General features: G+C 50.3%; 1 protein-coding gene across 1 annotated transcript in view; it reads left to right on the top strand.

Moving 5' to 3' along the window:
* The window catches only part of bnip2 (BCL2 interacting protein 2), an 83,204-nt gene extending 66,698 nt beyond the window's left edge, over window positions 1-16,506 (top strand). The window contains exons 9-11 of the mRNA XM_071405110.1: window positions 11,870-11,956; window positions 12,106-12,204; window positions 16,105-16,506. Coding sequence (XP_071261211.1) covers window positions 11,870-11,956; window positions 12,106-12,204; window positions 16,105-16,162 — 244 coding nt within the window. The 3' untranslated portion in view covers window positions 16,163-16,506. The remainder of the gene's footprint in view (window positions 1-11,869; window positions 11,957-12,105; window positions 12,205-16,104) is intronic.
* Window positions 16,507-17,932: the final 1,426 nt, after the last annotated feature.

The following is a 17,932-nucleotide window of genomic DNA, read 5'->3' on the forward strand; positions in this document are numbered from 1 at the left end:
TTACCCAGTAGACCTGTTACCCAGTAGACCAGTTACCCAGTAGACCAGTTACCCAGTAGACCAGTTACCCAGTAGACCAGTTACCCAGTAGACCAGTTACCCTTTAGACCAGTTACCCAGTAGACCAGTGACCCAGTAGACCAGTGACCCAGTAGACCAGTGACCCAGTAGACCTGTGACCCAGTAGACCTGTTACCCAGTAGACCTGTTACCCAGTAGACCAGTGACCCAGTAGACCAGTGACCCAGTAGACCAGTGACCCAGTAGACCAGTGACCCAGTAGACCAGTGACCCAGTAGACCAGTGACCCAGTAGACCAGTTACCCAGTAGACCAGTTACCCTGTTACCCAGTAGACCAGTGACCCAGTAGACCAGTGACCCAGTAGACCAGTGACCCAGTAGACCAGTGACCCAGTAGACCAGTGACCCAGTAGACCAGTGACCCAGTAGACCAGTGACCCTGTAGACCAGTGACCCTGTAGACCAGTGACCCAGTAGACCCGTGACCCAGTAGACCCGTGACCCAGTAGACCCGTGACCCAGTAGACCAATGACCCAGTAGACCTGTTACCCAGTAGACCAGTTACTGTTTTACCCTCTTCTCCACTATGCAATCTGGTTTCCGCTACGCTCAAGGTCCTAAACGACATCATAACCACCATCGATAAAAGACAGTACTGTGCAGCCGTCTTCATCGACCTGGCCAAGGCTTTCGACTCTGTCAATCACCGTATTCTTATCGGCAGACTCAATATTCTTTCTCAAATGACTGCCTCGCCTGGTTCACCAATTACTTCTCCGATAGAGTTCAGTGTGTCAAATCGGAGGGCCTGTTGTCCGGACCTCTGGCAGTCTCTATGGGGGTACCACAGGGTTCAGTTCTCCGGGCCGACTCTTTTCTCTGTATACATCAATGATGTCGCTCTTGCTGCTGGGGATTCTCTGATCCACCTCTACGCAGACGACACCATTCGGTATAATCTGGCCCTTCTTTGGACACTCCAAACGATCTTCAATGCCATACACTACTCCTTCCGTGGCCTCCAACTGCTAGTAAAACTAAATGCATGCTCTTCAACCGATTGCTGCCCTTACCCACCCGCCCCACTAGCATCACTACTCTGGACGATTCTGACTTAGAATATGTGGACAACTACAAATACCTAGGTGTCTGGTTAGACTGTAAACTCTCCTTCCAGACTCACATTAAGCATTTCCAATCCCAAATTAAATCTAGAATCAGCTTCCTATTTCGCAACAAAGCATCCTTCACTCATGCTGCCAAACATACCCTCGTAAAACTGACTATCCTACCGAATCCTACCGATCCTTGACTTCGGTGATGTCATTTACAAAATAGCCTCCAACACTCTACTCAACAAATTGGATGCAGTCTATCACAGTGCCATCCGTTTTGTCACCAAAGCCACATATACTACCCACCACTGTGACCTGTATGCTCTCGTTTGCTGGCTCTCGCTACATATTCGTCGACTAACCCACTGGCTCCAGGTCATCTATAAGTTTTTGCTAGGTAAAGCCCCGCCTTATCTCAGCTCACTGGTCACCATAGCAACACCCACCCGTAGCACGCGCCCCAGCAGGTATATCTCTCTGGTCACCCCCAAAACCAATTCTTCCTTTGGCCGCCTTTCCTCCCAGTTCTCTGCTGCCAATAACTGGAACGAATTGCAAAAATCACTGAAGCTGAAGACTCATCTCCCTCTCTAACTTTAAGCATCAGCTGTCAGATCAGCTTACCGATCACTGTACCTGTACACAGCCAATCTGTAAAAAGCCCACCCAACTCCCCATATTGTTATTTAGCTTCTTGCTCTTTTGCACCCCAGTATCTCTACTTGCACATCATCTGCACATCTTTCACTCCAGTGTTCATAGTATTTTCACCACTATGGCCTATTTATTGCCTTACCTCCCTACTCTTCTACATTTTCACACACTGTACATAGATTTTTCTATTGTGTTATTGACTGTACTTTTGTTTGTTTAACTCTGTGTTGTTTTTGTCGCACTGCTTTGCTTTATCTTGGCCAGGTAGCAGTTGTAAATCAGAACTCTCAACTGGCCTACCTGGTTAAATAAAGGTGAAATAAAAAATACATTTAAAAATATATATTACTTACACCTTTCAGAGATTTGGCATTCAGACCATGCCCATTGCCTAAGCTGCTGGTGATGCCCATTGCCTAAGCAGCTGGTGATGCCCATTGCCTAAGCAGCTGGTGATGCCCATTGCCTAAGCTGCTGGTGATGCCCATTGCCTAAGCTGCTGGTGATGCCCATTGCCTAAGCTGCTGGTGATGCCCATTGCCTAAGCTGCTGGTGATGCCCATTGCCTAAGCTGCTGGTGATGCCCATTGCCTAAGCTGCTGGTGATGCCCATTGCCTAAGCTGCTGGTGATGCCCATTGCCTAAGCAGCTGGTGATGCCCATTGCCTAAGCTGCTGGTGATGCCCATTGCCTAAGCCGCTGGTGATGCCCATTGCCTAAGCAGCTGGTGATGCCCATTGCCTAAGCTGCTGGTGATGCCCATTGCCTAAGCAGCTGGTGATGCCCATTGCCTAAGCAGCTGGTGATGCCCATTGCCTAAGCTGCTGGTGATGCCCATTGCCTAAGCTGCTGGTGATGCCCATTGCCTAAGCAGCTGGTGATGCCCATTGCCTAAGCAGCTGGTGATGCCCATTGCCTAAGCAGCTGGTGATGCCCATTGCCTAAGCAGCTGGTGATGCCCATTGCCTAAGCTGCTGGTGATGCCCATTGCCTAAGCAGCTGGTGATGCCCATTGCCTAAGCTGCTGGTGATGCCCATTGCCTAAGCTGCTGGTGATGCCCATTGCCTAAGCTGCTGGTGATGCCCATTGCCTAAGCTGCTGGTGATGCCCATTGCCTAAGCAGCTGGTGATGCCCATTGCCTAAGCTGCTGGTGATGCCCATTGCCTAAGCTGCTGGTGATGCCCATTGCCTAAGCCGCTGGTGATGCCCATTGTCTAAGCAGCTGGTGATGCCCATTGCCTAAGCAGCTGGTGATGCCCATTGCCTAAGCAGCTGGTGATGCCCATTGCCTAAGCAGCTGGTGATGCCCATTGCCTAAGCTGCTGGTGATGCCCATTGCCTAAGCTGCTGGTGATGCCCATTGCCTAAGCAGCTGGTGATGCCCATTGCCTAAGCAGCTGGTGATGCCCATTGTTTAAGCAGCTGGTGATGCCCATTGCCTAAGCAGCTGGTGATGCCCATTGCCTAAGCTGCTGGTGATGCCCATTGCCTAAGCCGCTGGTGATGCCCATTGCCTAAGCAGCTGGTGATGCCCATTGCCTAAGCAGCTGGTGATGCCCATTGCCTAAGCAGCTGGTGATGCCCATTGCCTAAGCAGCTGGTAATGCCCATTGCCTAAGCAGCTGGTGATGCCCATTGCCTAAGCTGCTGGTGATGCCCATTGCCTAAGCTGCTGGTGATGCCCATTGCCTAAGCAGCTGGTGATGCCCATTGCCTAAGCAGCTGGTGATGCCCATTGCCTAAGCAGCTGGTGATGCCCATTGCCTAAGCTGCTGGTGATGCCCATTGCCTAAGCTGCTGGTGATGCCCATTGCCTAAGCCGCTGGCGATGCCCATTGCCTAAGCAGCTGGCGATGCCCATTGCCTAAGCAGCTGGCGATGCCCATTGCCTAAGCTGCTGGTGATGCCCATTGCCTAAGCTGCTGGTGATGCCCATTGCCTAAGCTGCTGGTGATGCCCATTGCCTAAGCAGCTGGTGATGCCCATTGCCTAAGCTGCTGGTGATGCCCATTGCCTAAGCAGCTGGTGATGCCCATTGCCTAAGCTGCTGGTGATGCCCATTGCCTAAGCAGCTGGTGATGCCCATTGCCTAAGCAGCTGGTGATGCCCATTGCCTAAGCAGCTGGTGATGCCCATTGCCTAAGCTGCTGGTGATGCCCATTGCCTAAGCTGCTGGTGATGCCCATTGACTAAGCAGCTGGTGATGCCCATTGCCTAAGCAGCTGGTGATGCCCATTGCCTAAGCCGCTGGTGATGCCCATTGCCTAAGCCGCTGGTGATGCCCATTGCCTAAGCCGCTGGTGATGCCCATTGCCTAAGCAGCTGGTGATGCCCATTGCCTAAGCTGCTGGTGATGCCCATTGCCTAAGCCGCTGGTGATGCCCATTGCCTAAGCCGCTGGTGATGCCCATTGCCTAAGCAGCTGGTGATGCCCATTGCCTAAGCTGCTGGTGATGCCCATTGCCTAAGCAGCTGGTGATGCCCATTGCCTAAGCAGCTGGTGATGCCCATTGCCTAAGCTGCTGGTGATGCCCATTGCCTAAGCTGCTGGTGATGCCCATTGCCTAAGCAGCTGGTGATGCCCATTGCCTAAGCAGCTGGTGATGCCCATTGCCTAAGCAGCTGGTGATGCCCATTGCCTAAGCTGCTGGTGATGCCCATTGCCTAAGCCGCTGGTGATGCCCATTGCCTAAGCAGCTGGTGATGCCCATTGCCTAAGCTGCTGGTGATGCCCATTGCCTAAGCTGCTGGCGATGCCCATTGCCTAAGCTGCTGGTGATGCCCATTGCCTAAGCAGCTGGCGATGCCCATTGCCTAAGCTGCTGGCGATGCCCATTGCCTAAGCTGCTGGCGATGCCCATTGCCTAAGCAGCTGGCGATGCCCATTGCCTAAGCTGCTGGTGATGCCCATTGCCTAAGCTGCTGGTGATGCCCATTGCCTAAGCTGCTGGTGATGCCCATTGCCTAAGCTGCTGGTGATGCCCATTGCCTAAGCAGCTGGTGATGCCCATTGCCTAAGCAGCTGGTGATGCCCATTGCCTAAGCAGCTGGTGATGCCCATTGCCTAAGCAGCTGGTGATGCCCATTGCCTAAGCAGCTGGTGATGCCCATTGCCTAAGCAGCTGGTGATGCCCATTGCCTAAGCAGCTGGTGATGCCCATTGCCTAAGCAGCTGGTGATGCCCATTGCCTAAGCAGCTGGTGATGCCCATTGCCTAAGCTGCTGGTGATGCCCATTGCCTAAGCAGCTGGTGATGCCCATTGCCTAAGCTGCTGGTGATGCCCATTGCCTAAGCAGCTGGTGATGCCCATTGCCTAAGCTGCTGGTGATGCCCATTGCCTAAGCTGCTGGTGATGCCCATTGCCTAAGCTGCTGGTGATGCCCATTGCCTAAGCTGCTGGTGATGCCCATTGCCTAAGCAGCTGGTGATGCCCATTGCCTAAGCTGCTGGTGATGCCCATTGCCTAAGCTGCTGGTGATGCCCATTGCCTAAGCCGCTGGTGATGCCCATTGTCTAAGCAGCTGGTGATGCCCATTGCCTAAGCAGCTGGTGATGCCCATTGCCTAAGCAGCTGGTGATGCCCATTGCCTAAGCAGCTGGTGATGCCCATTGCCTAAGCTGCTGGTGATGCCCATTGCCTAAGCTGCTGGTGATGCCCATTGCCTAAGCAGCTGGTGATGCCCATTGCCTAAGCAGCTGGTGATGCCCATTGCCTAAGCAGCTGGTGATGCCCATTGCCTAAGCAGCTGGTGATGCCCATTGCCTAAGCTGCTGGTGATGCCCATTGCCTAAACCGCTGGTGATGCCCATTGCCTAAGCAGCTGGTGATGCCCATTGCCTAAGCAGCTGGTGATGCCCATTGCCTAAGCAGCTGGTGATGCCCATTGCCTAAGCAGCTGGTGATGCCCATTGCCTAAGCAGCTGGTAATGCCCATTGCCTAAGCAGCTGGTGATGCCCATTGCCTAAGCTGCTGGTGATGCCCATTGCCTAAGCCGCTGGTGATGCCCATTGCCTAAGCAGCTGGTGATGCCCATTGCCTAAGCAGCTGGTGATGCCCATTGCCTAAGCTGCTGGTGATGCCCATTGCCTAAGCTGCTGGTGATGCCCATTGCCTAAGCCGCTGGCGATGCCCATTGCCTAAGCCGCTGGCGATGCCCATTGCCTAAGCAGCTGGCGATGCCCATTGCCTAAGCTGCTGGTGATGCCCATTGCCTAAGCTGCTGGTGATGCCCATTGCCTAAGCTGCTGGTGATGCCCATTGCCTAAGCAGCTGGTGATGCCCATTGCCTAAGCTGCTGGTGATGCCCATTGCCTAAGCTGCTGGCGATGCCCATTGCCTAAGCTGCTGGCGATGCCCATTGCCTAAGCAGCTGGCGATGCCCATTGCCTAAGCTGCTGGCGATGCCCATTGCCTAAGCAGCTGGCGATGCCCATTGCCTAAGCTGCTGGTGATGCCCATTGCCTAAGCTGCTGGTGATGCCCATTGCCTAAGCTGCTGGTGATGCCCATTGCCTAAGCAGCTGGTGATGCCCATTGCCTAAGCTGCTGGTGATGCCCATTGCCTAAGCTGCTGGTGATGCCCATTGCCTAAGCTGCTGGTGATGCCCATTGCCTAAGCTGCTGGTGATGCCCATTGCCTAAGCAGCTGGTGATGCCCATTGCCTAAGCTGCTGGTGATGCCCATTGCCTAAGCAGCTGGTGATGCCCATTGCCTAAGCAGCTGGTGATGCCCATTGCCTAAGCAGCTGGTGATGCCCATTGCCTAAGCAGCTGGTGATGCCCATTGCCTAAGCAGCTGGTGATGCCCATTGCCTAAGCAGCTGGTGATGCCCATTGCCTAAGCTGCTGGTGATGCCCATTGCCTAAGCAGCTGGTGATGCCCATTGCCTAAGCTGCTGGTGATGCCCATTGCCTAAGCAGCTGGTGATGCCCATTGCCTAAGCTGCTGGTGATGCCCATTGCCTAAGCAGCTGGTGATGCCCATTGCCTAAGCAGCTGGTGATGCCCATTGCCTAAGCTGCTGGTGATGCCCATTGCCTAAGCTGCTGGTGATGCCCATTGCCTAAGCTGCTGGTGATGCCCATTGCCTAAGCTGCTGGTGATGCCCATTGCCTAAGCAGCTGGTGATGCCCATTGCCTAAGCTGCTGGTGATGCCCATTGCCTAAGCAGCTGGTGATGCCCATTGCCTAAGCAGCTGGTGATGCCCATTGCCTAAGCAGCTGGTGATGCCCATTGCCTAAGCAGCTGGTGATGCCCATTGCCTAAGCAGCTGGTGATGCCCATTGCCTAAGCTGCTGGTGATGCCCATTGCCTAAGCAGCTGGTGATGCCCATTGCCTAAGCAGCTGGTGATGCCCATTGCCTAAGCAGCTGGTGATGCCCATTGCCTAAGGAGCTGGTGATGCCCATTGCCTAAGCAGCTGGTGATGCCCATTGCCTAAGCAGCTGGTGATGCCCATTGCCTAAGCAGCTGGTGATGCCCATTGCCTAAGCAGCTGGTGATGCCCATTGCCTAAGCTGCTGGTGATGCCCATTGCCTAAGCAGCTGGTGATGCCCATTGCCTAAGCAGCTGGTGATGCCCATTGCCTAAGCAGCTGGTGATGCCCATTGCCTAAGCTGCTGGTGATGCCCATTGCCTAAGCAGCTGGTGATGCCCATTGCCTAAGCTGCTGGTGATGCCCATTGCCTAAGCAGCTGGTGATGCCCATTGCCTAAGCTGCTGGTGATGCCCATTGCCTAAGCAGCTGGTGATGCCCATTGCCTAAGGAGCTGGTGATGCCCATTGCCTAAGCAGCTGGTGATGCCCATTGCCTAAGCAGCTGGTGATGCCCATTGCCTAAGCAGCTGGTGATGCCCATTGCCTAAGCAGCTGGTGATGCCCATTGCCTAAGCTGCTGGTGATGCCCATTGCCTAAGCCGCTGGTGATGCCCATTGCCTAAGCCGCTGTTGATGCCCATTGCCTAAGCCGCTGGTGATGCCCATTTCCTAAGCCGCTGGTGATGCCCATTGCCTAAGCTGCTGGTGATGCCCATTGCCTAAGCAGCTGGTGATGCCCATTGCCTAAGCAGCTGGTGATGCCCATTGCCTAAGCAGCTGGTGATGCCCATTGCCTAAGCTGCTGGTGATGCCCATTGCCTAAGCTGCTGGTGATGCCCATTGCCTAAGCTGCTGTTGATGCCCATTGCCTAAGCAGCTGGTGATGCCCATTGCCTGAGCCGCTGGTGATGCCCATTGCCTGAGCCGCTGGTGATGCCCATTGCCTGAGCCGCTGGTGATGCCCATTGCCTGAGCCGCTGGTGATGCCCATTGCCTGAGCCGCTGGTGATGCCCATTTCCTGAGCCGCTGGTGATGCCCATTGCCTGAGCCGCTGGTGATGCCCATTGCCTAAGCAGCTGGTGATGCCCATTGCCTAAGCCGCTGGTGATGCCCATTGCCTAAGCAGCTGGTGATGCCCATTGCCTAAGCAGCTGGTGATGCCCATTGCCTAAGCAGCTGGTGATGCCCATTGCCTAAGCCGCTGGTGATGCCCATTGCCTAAGCCGCTGGTGATGCCCATTGCCTAAGCCGCTGGTGATGCCCATTGCCTAAGCCGCTGGTGATGCCCATTGCCTAAGCCGCTGGTGATGCCCATTGCCTAAGCCGCTGGTGATGCCCCTTGCCTAAGCCGCTGGTGATGCCCATTGCCTAAGCCGCTGGTGATGCCCATTGCCTAAGCAGCTGGTGATGCCCATTGCCTAAGCCGCTGGTGATGCCCATTGCCTAAGCCGCTGGTGATGCCCATTGCCTAAGCCGCTGGTGATGCCCATTGCCTAAGCCGCTGGTGATGCCCATTGCCTAAGCCGCTGGTGATGCCCATTGCCTAAGCCGCTGGTGATGCCCATTGCATAAGCCGCTGGTGATGCCCATTGCCTAAGCCGCTGGTGATGCCCATTGCCTAAGCCGCTGGTGATGCCCATTGCCTAAGCCGCTGGTGATGCCCATTGCCTAAGCCGCTGGTGATGCCCATTGCCTAAGCCGCTGGTGATGCCCATTGCCTAAGCCGCTGGTGATGCCCATTGCCTAAGCCGCTGGTGATGCCCATTGCCTAAGCCGCTGGTGATGCCCATTGCCTAAGCAGCTGGTGATGCCCATTGCCTAAGCTGCTGGTGATGCCCATTGCCTAAGCAGCTGGTGATGCCCATTGCCTAAGCAGCTGGTGATGCCCATTGCCGAAGCTGCTGGTGATGCCCATTGCCTAAGCAGCTGGTGATGCCCATTGCCTAAGCTGCTGGTGATGCCCATTGCCTAAGCAGCTGGTGATGCCCATTGCCTAAGCTGCTGGTGATGCCCATTGCCTAAGCTGCTGGTGATGCCCATTGCCTAAGCAGCTGGTGATGCCCATTGCCTAAGCAGCTGGTGATGCCCATTGCCTAAGCTGCTGGTGATGCCCATTGCCTAAGCAGCTGGTGATGCCCATTGCCTAAGCAGCTGGTGATGCCCATTGCCTAAGCAGCTGGTGATGCCCATTGCCTAAGCAGCTGGTGATGCCCATTGCCTAAGCAGCTGGTGATGCCCATTGCCTAAGCCGCTGGTGATGCCCATTGCCTAAGCCGCTGGTGATGCCCATTGCCTAAGCCGCTGGTGATGCCCATTGCCTAAGCCGCTGGTGATGCCCATTGCCTAAGCCGCTGGTGATGCCCATTGCCTAAGCCGCTGGTGATGCCCATTGCCTTTATTTAACCAGGTAGGCCAGTTGAGAACACGTTCTCATTTACAATTGCGACCTGGCCAAGATAAAGCAAAGCAGTTCGACACATACAACAACACAGAGTTACACATGGAGTAAAACAAACATACAGTCAATAATACAGTGAAAAATAAGTCTATATACAATATGAGCAAGTGAGGTGAGATAAGGGAGGTGAAGGCAAACAAAATATATATATAAATAAATAAAAATATAAAAAGGCCATGGTGGCGAAGTAAATACAATATAGCAAGTTAAAAAAAAAAGTATAGTAGAGATAGAAAAAGTAGAGATAGAAATAATGAGGTGCAAAGGAGCAAAATAAATAAATAAATACAGTAGGTAAAGAGGTAGTTGTTTGGGCTAAATTATAGATGGGCTATGTACAGGTGCAGTAATCTGTGAGCTGCTCTGACAGCTGGTACTTAAAGCTAGTGAGGGAGATAAGTGTTTCCAGTTTCAGAGATTTTTGTAGTTCGTTCCAGTCATTGGCAGCAGAGAACTGGAAGGAGAGGCGGCCAAAGGAAGAATTGGTTTTGGGGGTGACCAGAGAGATATACCTGCTGGAGCGCGTGCTACAGGTAGGTGCTGCTATGGTGACCAGCGAGCTGAGATAAGGGGGGACTTTACCTAGCAGGGTCTTGTAGATGACCTGGAGCCAGTGGGTTTGGCGACGAGTATGAAGCGAGGGCCAGCCAACGAGAGCGTACAGGTCGCAGTGGTGGGTAGTATATGGGGCTTTGGTGACAAAACGGATGGCACTGTGATAGACTGCATCCAATTTATTGAGTAGGGTTTTGGAGGCTATTTTGTAAATGACATCACCGAAGTCGAGGATTGGTAGGATGGTCAGTTTTACAAGGGTATGTTTGGCAGCATGAGTGAAGGATGCTTTGTTGCGGAATAGGAAGCCAATTCTAGATTTAACTTTGGATTGGAGATGTTTGATGTGAGTCTGGAAGGAGAGTTTACAGTCTAACCAGACACCTAGGTATTTGTAGTTGTCCACATATTCTAAGTCAGAACCGTCCAGAGTAGTGATGTTGGACAGGCGGGCAGGTGCAGGCAGCGATCGGTTGAAGAGCATGCATTTAGTTTTACTTGTATTTAAGAGCAAATGGAGGCCACGGAAGGAGAGTTGTATGGCATTGAAGCTCGCCTGGAGGGTTGTTAACACAGTGTCAAAAGAAGGGCCAGAAGTATACAGAATAGTGTCGTCTGCGTAGAGGTGGATCAGAGAATCACCAGCAGCAAGAGCAACATCATTGATGTATACAGAGAAGAGAGTCGGTCCAAGAATTGAACCCTGTGGCACCCCCATAGAGACTGCCAGAGGCCCGGACAACAGACCCTCCGATTTGACACACTGAACTCGATCAGAGAAGTAGTTGGTGAACCAGGCGAGGCAATCATTAGAGAAACCAAGGCTGTCGAGTCTGCCGATGAGGATGTGGTGATTGACAGAGTCAAAAGCCTTGGCCAGGTCAATGAATACGGCTGCACAGTATTGTTTCCTATCGATGGCGGTTAAGATATCGTTTATCACCTTGAGCGTGGCTGAGGTGCACCCATGACCAGCTCTGAAACCAGATTGCATAGCGGAGAAGGTATGGTGGGATTCGAAATGGTCGGTAATCTGTTTGTTGACTTGGCTTTCGAAGACCTTAGAAAGGCAGGGTAGGATAGATATAGGTCTGTAGCTGTTAGGGTCAAGAGTGTCCTCCCCTTTGAAGAGGGGGATAACCGCAGCTGCTTTCCAATCTTTGGGAATCTCAGACGACACGAAAGAGAGGTTGAAAAGGCTAGTAATAGGGGTGGCAACAATTTCAGCAGATAGTTTTAGAAAGAAAGGGTCCAGATTATCTAGCCCGGCTGATTTGTAAGGGTCCAGATTTTGCAGCTCTTTCAGAACATCAGCTGACAGCCTAAGCTGCTGGTGATGCCCATTGCCTAAGCTGCTGGTGATGCCCATTGCCTAAGCTGCTGGTGATGCCCATTGCCTAAGCTGCTGGTGATGCCCATTGCCTAAGCTGCTGGTGATGCCCATTGCCTAAGCTGCTGGTGATGCCCATTGCCTAAGCTGCTGGTGATGCCCATTGCCTAAGCAGCTGGTGATGCCCACTGCCTAAGCAGCTGGTGATGCCCACTGCCTAAGCAGCTGGTGATGACCATTGCCTAAGCTGCTGGTGATGCCCATTGCCTAAGCCGCTGGTGATGCCCTTTGCCTAAGCCGCTGGTGATGCCCATTGCCTAAGCTGCTGGTGATGCCCATTGCCTAAGCCGCTGGTGATGCCCATTGCCGAATGGGATGTTCACTAAGGACATGCCCTTTCTCTTCTTTCAGGTTAAGGAAGAATTTGAAGTCGTTGATTATCGTCCACCCCTCCTGGTTTATCCGCACCCTCCTGGCCCTCACCAAACCCTTTATAAGGTAGGTGGTCATGTGTTATAACTTCATAACCATCACCAAACACTTCCTAAGGTAGGTAATAACCTTTCATAAGGTACAGCCTCTGTGCTTTCATAATTAAGATGTTGGACAGTAAAGACCCTAAATGTCTTCTGCTTTCCTTGTTTCAGCTCAAAGTTCAGCCAGAAGATCCAGTTTGTGTTCAACTTGACAGACCTTTCTGAACTGGTTCCTATGGAATACGTCTCTATTCCAGACTGCATTAAAGAGTAGGTCTATCTCTATTCCAGACTGCATTAAAGAGTAAGTCTATGTAGTCTATCTCTATACCAGACGGCATTAAAGAGTAAGTCTATGTAGTATATCTCTGTACCAGACTGCATTAAAGAGTAGGTATATGTAATATATCTCTATACCAGACTGCATTAAAGAGTAGGTCTATGTAATATATCTCTATACCAGACTGCATTAAAGAGTAGGTCTATGTAGTCTGTCTCTATACCAGACTGCATTAAAGAGTAAGTCTATGTAGTATATTTCTATACCAGACTGCATTAAAGAGTAGGTCTATTTATATACCAGACTGCATTAAAGAGTAAGTCTATGTATTATGTAGTATATCTCTGTACCAGACTGCATTAAAGAGTAAGTCTATGTAGTATATTTCTATACCAGACTGCATTAAAGAGTAGGTATATGTAGTATATCTCTATACCAGACTGCATTAAAGAGTAAGTCTATGTAGTATATTTCTATACCAGACTGCATTAAAGAGTAGGTCTATGTAGTATATTTCTATACCAGACTGCATTAAAGAGTAGGTATATGTAGTATATCTCTATACCAGACTGCATTAAAGAGTAGGTCTATGTAGTATATTTCTATACCAGACTGCATTAAAGAGTAGGTATATGTAGTATATCTCTGTACCAGACTGCATTAAAGAGTAAGTCTATGTAGTATATTTCTATACCAGACTGCATTAAAGAGTAGGTATATGTAGTATATCTCTATACCAGACTGCATTAAAGAGTAAGTCTATGTAGTATATTTCTATACCAGACTGCATTAAAGAGTAGGTCTATGTAGTATATTTCTATACCAGACTGCATTAAAGAGTAGGTATATGTAGTATATCTCTATACCAGACTGCATTAAAGAGTAGGTCTATGTAGTATATTTCTATACCAGACTGCATTAAAGAGTAGGTCTATGTAGTATATTTCTATACCAGACTGCATTAAAGAGTAGGTATATGTAGTATATCTCTGTACCAGACTGCATTAAAGAGTAGGTATATGTAGTATATCTCTATATGTTTGCTTGGAGTTTGTTAGAATTTGTGGGTTTTTGTTTGTCCACCCGCCTCTTGAGAAATTACCACAAGTTCTCAATGGGATTAAGGTCTGGGGAGTTTCCTGGCCATGGACCCAAAATATCAATGTTTTGTTCCCCGAGTCACTTAGTTATCCCTTTTGCCTTATGGCAAGGTGCTCCATCATGCTGGAAAAGGCATAGTTCGTCACCAAACTGTTCCTGGATGGTTGGGAGAAGTTGCTCTCGGAGGATGTGTTGGTACCATTCTTTATTCATGGCTGTGTTCTTAGGCAAAATTGTGAGTGAGCCCACTCCCTTGGCTGAGAAACAACCCCACACATGAATGATCTCAGGATGCTTTACTGTTGGCATGACACAGGACTGATGGTAGCACACCTTGTCTTCTCCGGACAAGCTTTTTTCCGGTCCCCCAAACAATCGGAAAGGGGATTCATCAGAGAAAATGACTTTACCCCAGTCCTCAGCAGTCCAATCCCTGTACCTTTTGCAAAATATCAGTCTGTCCCTGATGTTTTTCCTGGAGAGAAGTGGCTTCTTTGCTGCCATTCTTGACACCAGGCCATCCTCCAAAAGTCTTCGCCTCACTGTGCGTGCAGATGCACTCACACCTGCCGGCTGCCATTCCTGAGCAAGCTCTGTACTGGTGGTGCCCCGATCCCGCAGCTGAATCAACTTTAGGAGACGGTCCTGGCGCCTGCTGGACTTTCTTCGGCGCCCTGAAGCCTTTTTCACAACAATTGAACCGCTCTCCTTGAAGTTCTTGATGATCCGATAAATGGTTGATTTAGGTGCAATATCCTTGCCTGTGAAGCCCTTTTTGTGCAAAGCAATGATGACGGCACGTGTTTCCTTGCAGTTAACCATGGTTGACAGAGGAAGAACAATGATTCCAAGCACCACCCTCCAGTCCCCACGGTGTTCTACTTAGTATAGTGGAGGTCTGTTAGGGGTTTGGTTCCAGTCCTCATGGTGTTCTACTTAGTATAGTGGAGGTCTGTTAGGGGTTTGGTTCTAGTCCTCATGGTGTTCTACTTAGTATAGTGGAGGTCTGTTAGGGGTTTGGTCCCAGTCCCCACGGTGTTCTACTTAGTATAGTGGAGGTCGGTTAGGGGTTTGGTTCTAGTCCTCATGGTGTTCTACTTCTTAGTATAGTGGAGGTCGGTTAGGGGTTTGGTTCCAGTCCCCACGGTGTTCTACTTCTTAGTATAGTGGAGGTCTGTTAGGGGTTTGGTTCTAGTCCTCATGGTGTTCTACTTAGTATAGTGGAGGTCGGTTAGGGGTTTGGTTCCAGTCCTCATGGTGTTCTACTTCTTAGTATAGTGGAGGTCTGTTAGCGGTTTGGTTCCAGTCCTCATGGTGTTCTACTTCTTAGTATAGTGGAGGTCAGTTAGGGGTTTGGTTCTAGTCCTCATGGTGTTCTTCTTAGTATAGTGGAGGTCTGTTAGCGGTTTGGTTCCAGTCCTCATGGTGTTCTACTTCTTAGTATAGTGGAGGTCTGTTAGGGGTTTGGTTCCAGTCCTCATGGTGTTCTACTTAGTATAGTGGAGGTCAGTTAGGGGTTTGGTTCCAGTCCTCATGGTGTTCTACTTAGTATAGTGGAGGTCAGTTAGGGGTTTGGTTCCAGTCCTCATGGTGTTCTACTTCTTAGTATAGTGGAGGTCAGTTAGGGGTTTGGTTCCAGTCCTCATGGTGTTCTACTTAGTATAGTGGAGGTCAGTTAGGGGTTTGGTTCCAGTCCTCATGGTGTTCTACTTCTTAGTATAGTGGAGGTCGGTTAGGGGTTTGGTTCCAGTCCTCATGGTGTTCTACTTAGTATAGTGGAGGTCAGTTAGGGGTTTGGTTCCAGTCCTCATGGTGTTCTACTTAGTATAGTGGAGGTCGGTTAGGGGTTTGGTTCCAGTCCTCATGGTGTTCTACTTCTTAGTATAGTGGAGGTCGGTTAGGGGTTTGGTTCCAGTCCTCATGGTGTTCTACTTCTTAGTATAGTGGAGGTCTGTTAGCGGTTTGGTTCCAGTCCTCATGGTGTTCTACTTCTTAGTATAGTGGAGGTCAGTTAGGGGTTTGGTTCCAGTCCTCATGGTGTTCTACTTAGTATAGTGGAGGTCAGTTAGGGGTTTGGTTCTAGTCCTCATGGTGTTCTACTTAGTATAGTGGAGGTCGGTTAGGGGTTTGGTTCCAGTCCCCACGGTGTTCTACTTCTTAGTATAGTGGAGGTCAGTTAGGGGTTTGGTTCCAGTCCTCATGGTGTTCTACTTCTTAGTATAGTGGAGGTCAGTTAGGGGTTTGGTTCCAGTCCTCATGGTGTTCTACTTCTTAGTATAGTGGAGGTCAGTTAGGGGTTTGGTTCCAGTCCTCATGGTGTTCTACTTCTTAGTATAGTGGAGGTCTGTTAGGGGTTTGGTTCCAGTCCTCATGGTGTTCTACTTAGTATAGTGGAGGTCGGTTAGGGGTTTGGTTCCAGTCCTCATGGTGTTCTACTTCTTAGTATAGTGGAGGTCTGTTAGCGGTTTGGTTCCAGTCCTCATGGTGTTCTACTTCTTAGTATAGTGGAGGTCAGTTAGGGGTTTGGTTCCAGTCCTCATGGTGTTCTACTTAGTATAGTGGAGGTCAGTTAGTGGTTTGGTCCCAGTCCCCACGGTGTTATACTTAGTATAGTGGAGGTCAGTTAGGGGTTTGGTTCCAGTCCCCACGGTGTTCTACTTCTTAGTATAGTGGAGGTCTGTTAGGGGTTTGGTTCCAGTCCTCATGGTGTTCTACTTCTTAGTATAGTGGAGGTCAGTTAGGGGTTTGGTTCCAGTCCCAGAGCTCTGACAATTATTCTCTCTCCACAGGCTCGACCAGGAGAAACCCGTCAGAGTGGAGATGGCAGCCATGCCAGAAACAGAGTAAGACTACCTGGGCGGCTTGCTAGCTCTGCTCTGTCTGCTCTGCACAGCTCCAGACCGATGACGAATGTTCAGAACCACAGCTGATCAGCCTTTACTGTTGATAATGTGTGTTGCAACTGGAGAGACTTAGAGAGCTAGCCCAGGTGCAGGAGAAGATAAGTACCTTTCTGAGACCGTTCTCCCTGTTACTTTGTTATAACCCTCTAACTCTCCCTTTCTCATTGTTACGACCCTCTCTCCCGTTCTCATTGTTACGACCCTCTCTCTTTCTCCCGTTCTCATTGTTACGACCCTCTCTCTCTTTCTCCCTGTTACTTTGTTACAACCCTCTAACTCTCCCTTTCTCATTGTTACGACCCTCTCTCTCTTTCTTCTTTCTCATAGTTACGACCCTCTCTCTCCTTCTCACTTTCTCATTGTTACGACCCTCTTACTCTCCCTTTCTCAATGTTACGACCCTCTCTCTTTCTCCCTTTCTCAATGTTACGACCCTCTCTCTCTTTCTCAATGTTACGACCCTCTCTCTCTTTCTCAATGTTACGACCCTCTCTCTCTTTCTCAATGTTACGACCCTCTCTCTCTTTCTCAATGTTACGACCCTCTCTCTCTTTCTCAATGTTACGACCCTCTCGCTCTTTCTCCCTTTCTCAATGTTACGACCCTCTCGCTCTTTCTCCCTTTCTCATTGTTACGACCCTCTCTCTCTTTCTCCCGTTCTCATAGTTACGACCCTCTCTCTCCTTCTCACTTTCTCATTGTTACGACCCTCTCTCTTTCTCCCTTTCTCAATGTTACGACCCTCTCTCTTTCTCAATGTTACGACCCTCTCTCTCTTTCTCAATGTTACGACCCTCTCGCTCTTTCTCCCTTTCTCAATGTTACGACCCTCTCGCTCTTTCTCCCTTTCTCATTGTTACGACCCTCTCTCTCTTTTTCCCGTTCTCATTGTTACGACCCTCTCTCCCTTTCTCATTGTTACGACCCTCTCTCTCTTTCTCCCTTTCTCATTGTTACGACCCTCTCTCTCTTTCTCATTGTTACGACCCTCTCTCTCTTTCTCCCGTTCTCATTGTTACGACCCTCTCTCCCTTTCTCCCGTTCTCATTGTTACGACCCTCTCTCCCTTTCTCATTGTTACGACCCTCTCTCTTTCTCCCTTTCTCATTGTTACGACCCTCTCTCTCTCTTTCTCCCGTTCTCATTGTTACGACCCTCTCTCTCTTTCTCCCGTTCTCATTGTGCACGACCCTCTCTCTCTTTCTCCCGTTCTCATTGTGCACGACCCTCTCTCTCTTTCTCCCGTTCTCATTGGCACGACCCTCTCTCTCTTTCTCCCGTTCTCATTGGCACGACCCTCTCTCTCTTTCTCCCGTTCTCATTGTTACGACCCTCTCTCTCTTTCTCCCTTTCTCATTGTTACGACCCTCTCTCGCTTTCTCCCGTTCTCATTGTTACGACTTTCTCCCGTTCTCATTGTTACGACCCTCTCTCTCTCATTGTTACGACCCTCTCCCTCTTTCTCCCTTTCTCATTGTTACGACCCTCTCTCTCTTTCTCCCTTTCTCATTGTTACGACCCTCTCTCTCTTTCTCCCTTTCTCATTGTTACGACCCTCTCTCTTTCTCCCGTTCTCATTGTTACGACCCTCTCTCTCTTTCTCCCGTTCTCATTGTTACGACCCTCTCTCTCTTTCTCCCGTTCTCATTGTTACGACCCTCTCTCTCTTTCTCCCGTTCTCATTGTTACGACCCTCTCTCTCTTTCTCCCGTTC

Source organism: Salvelinus alpinus, chromosome 6 (genome assembly GCF_045679555.1).
Source record: "Salvelinus alpinus chromosome 6, SLU_Salpinus.1, whole genome shotgun sequence".
Classification (NCBI taxonomy): Eukaryota; Metazoa; Chordata; class Actinopteri; order Salmoniformes; family Salmonidae; genus Salvelinus; species Salvelinus alpinus.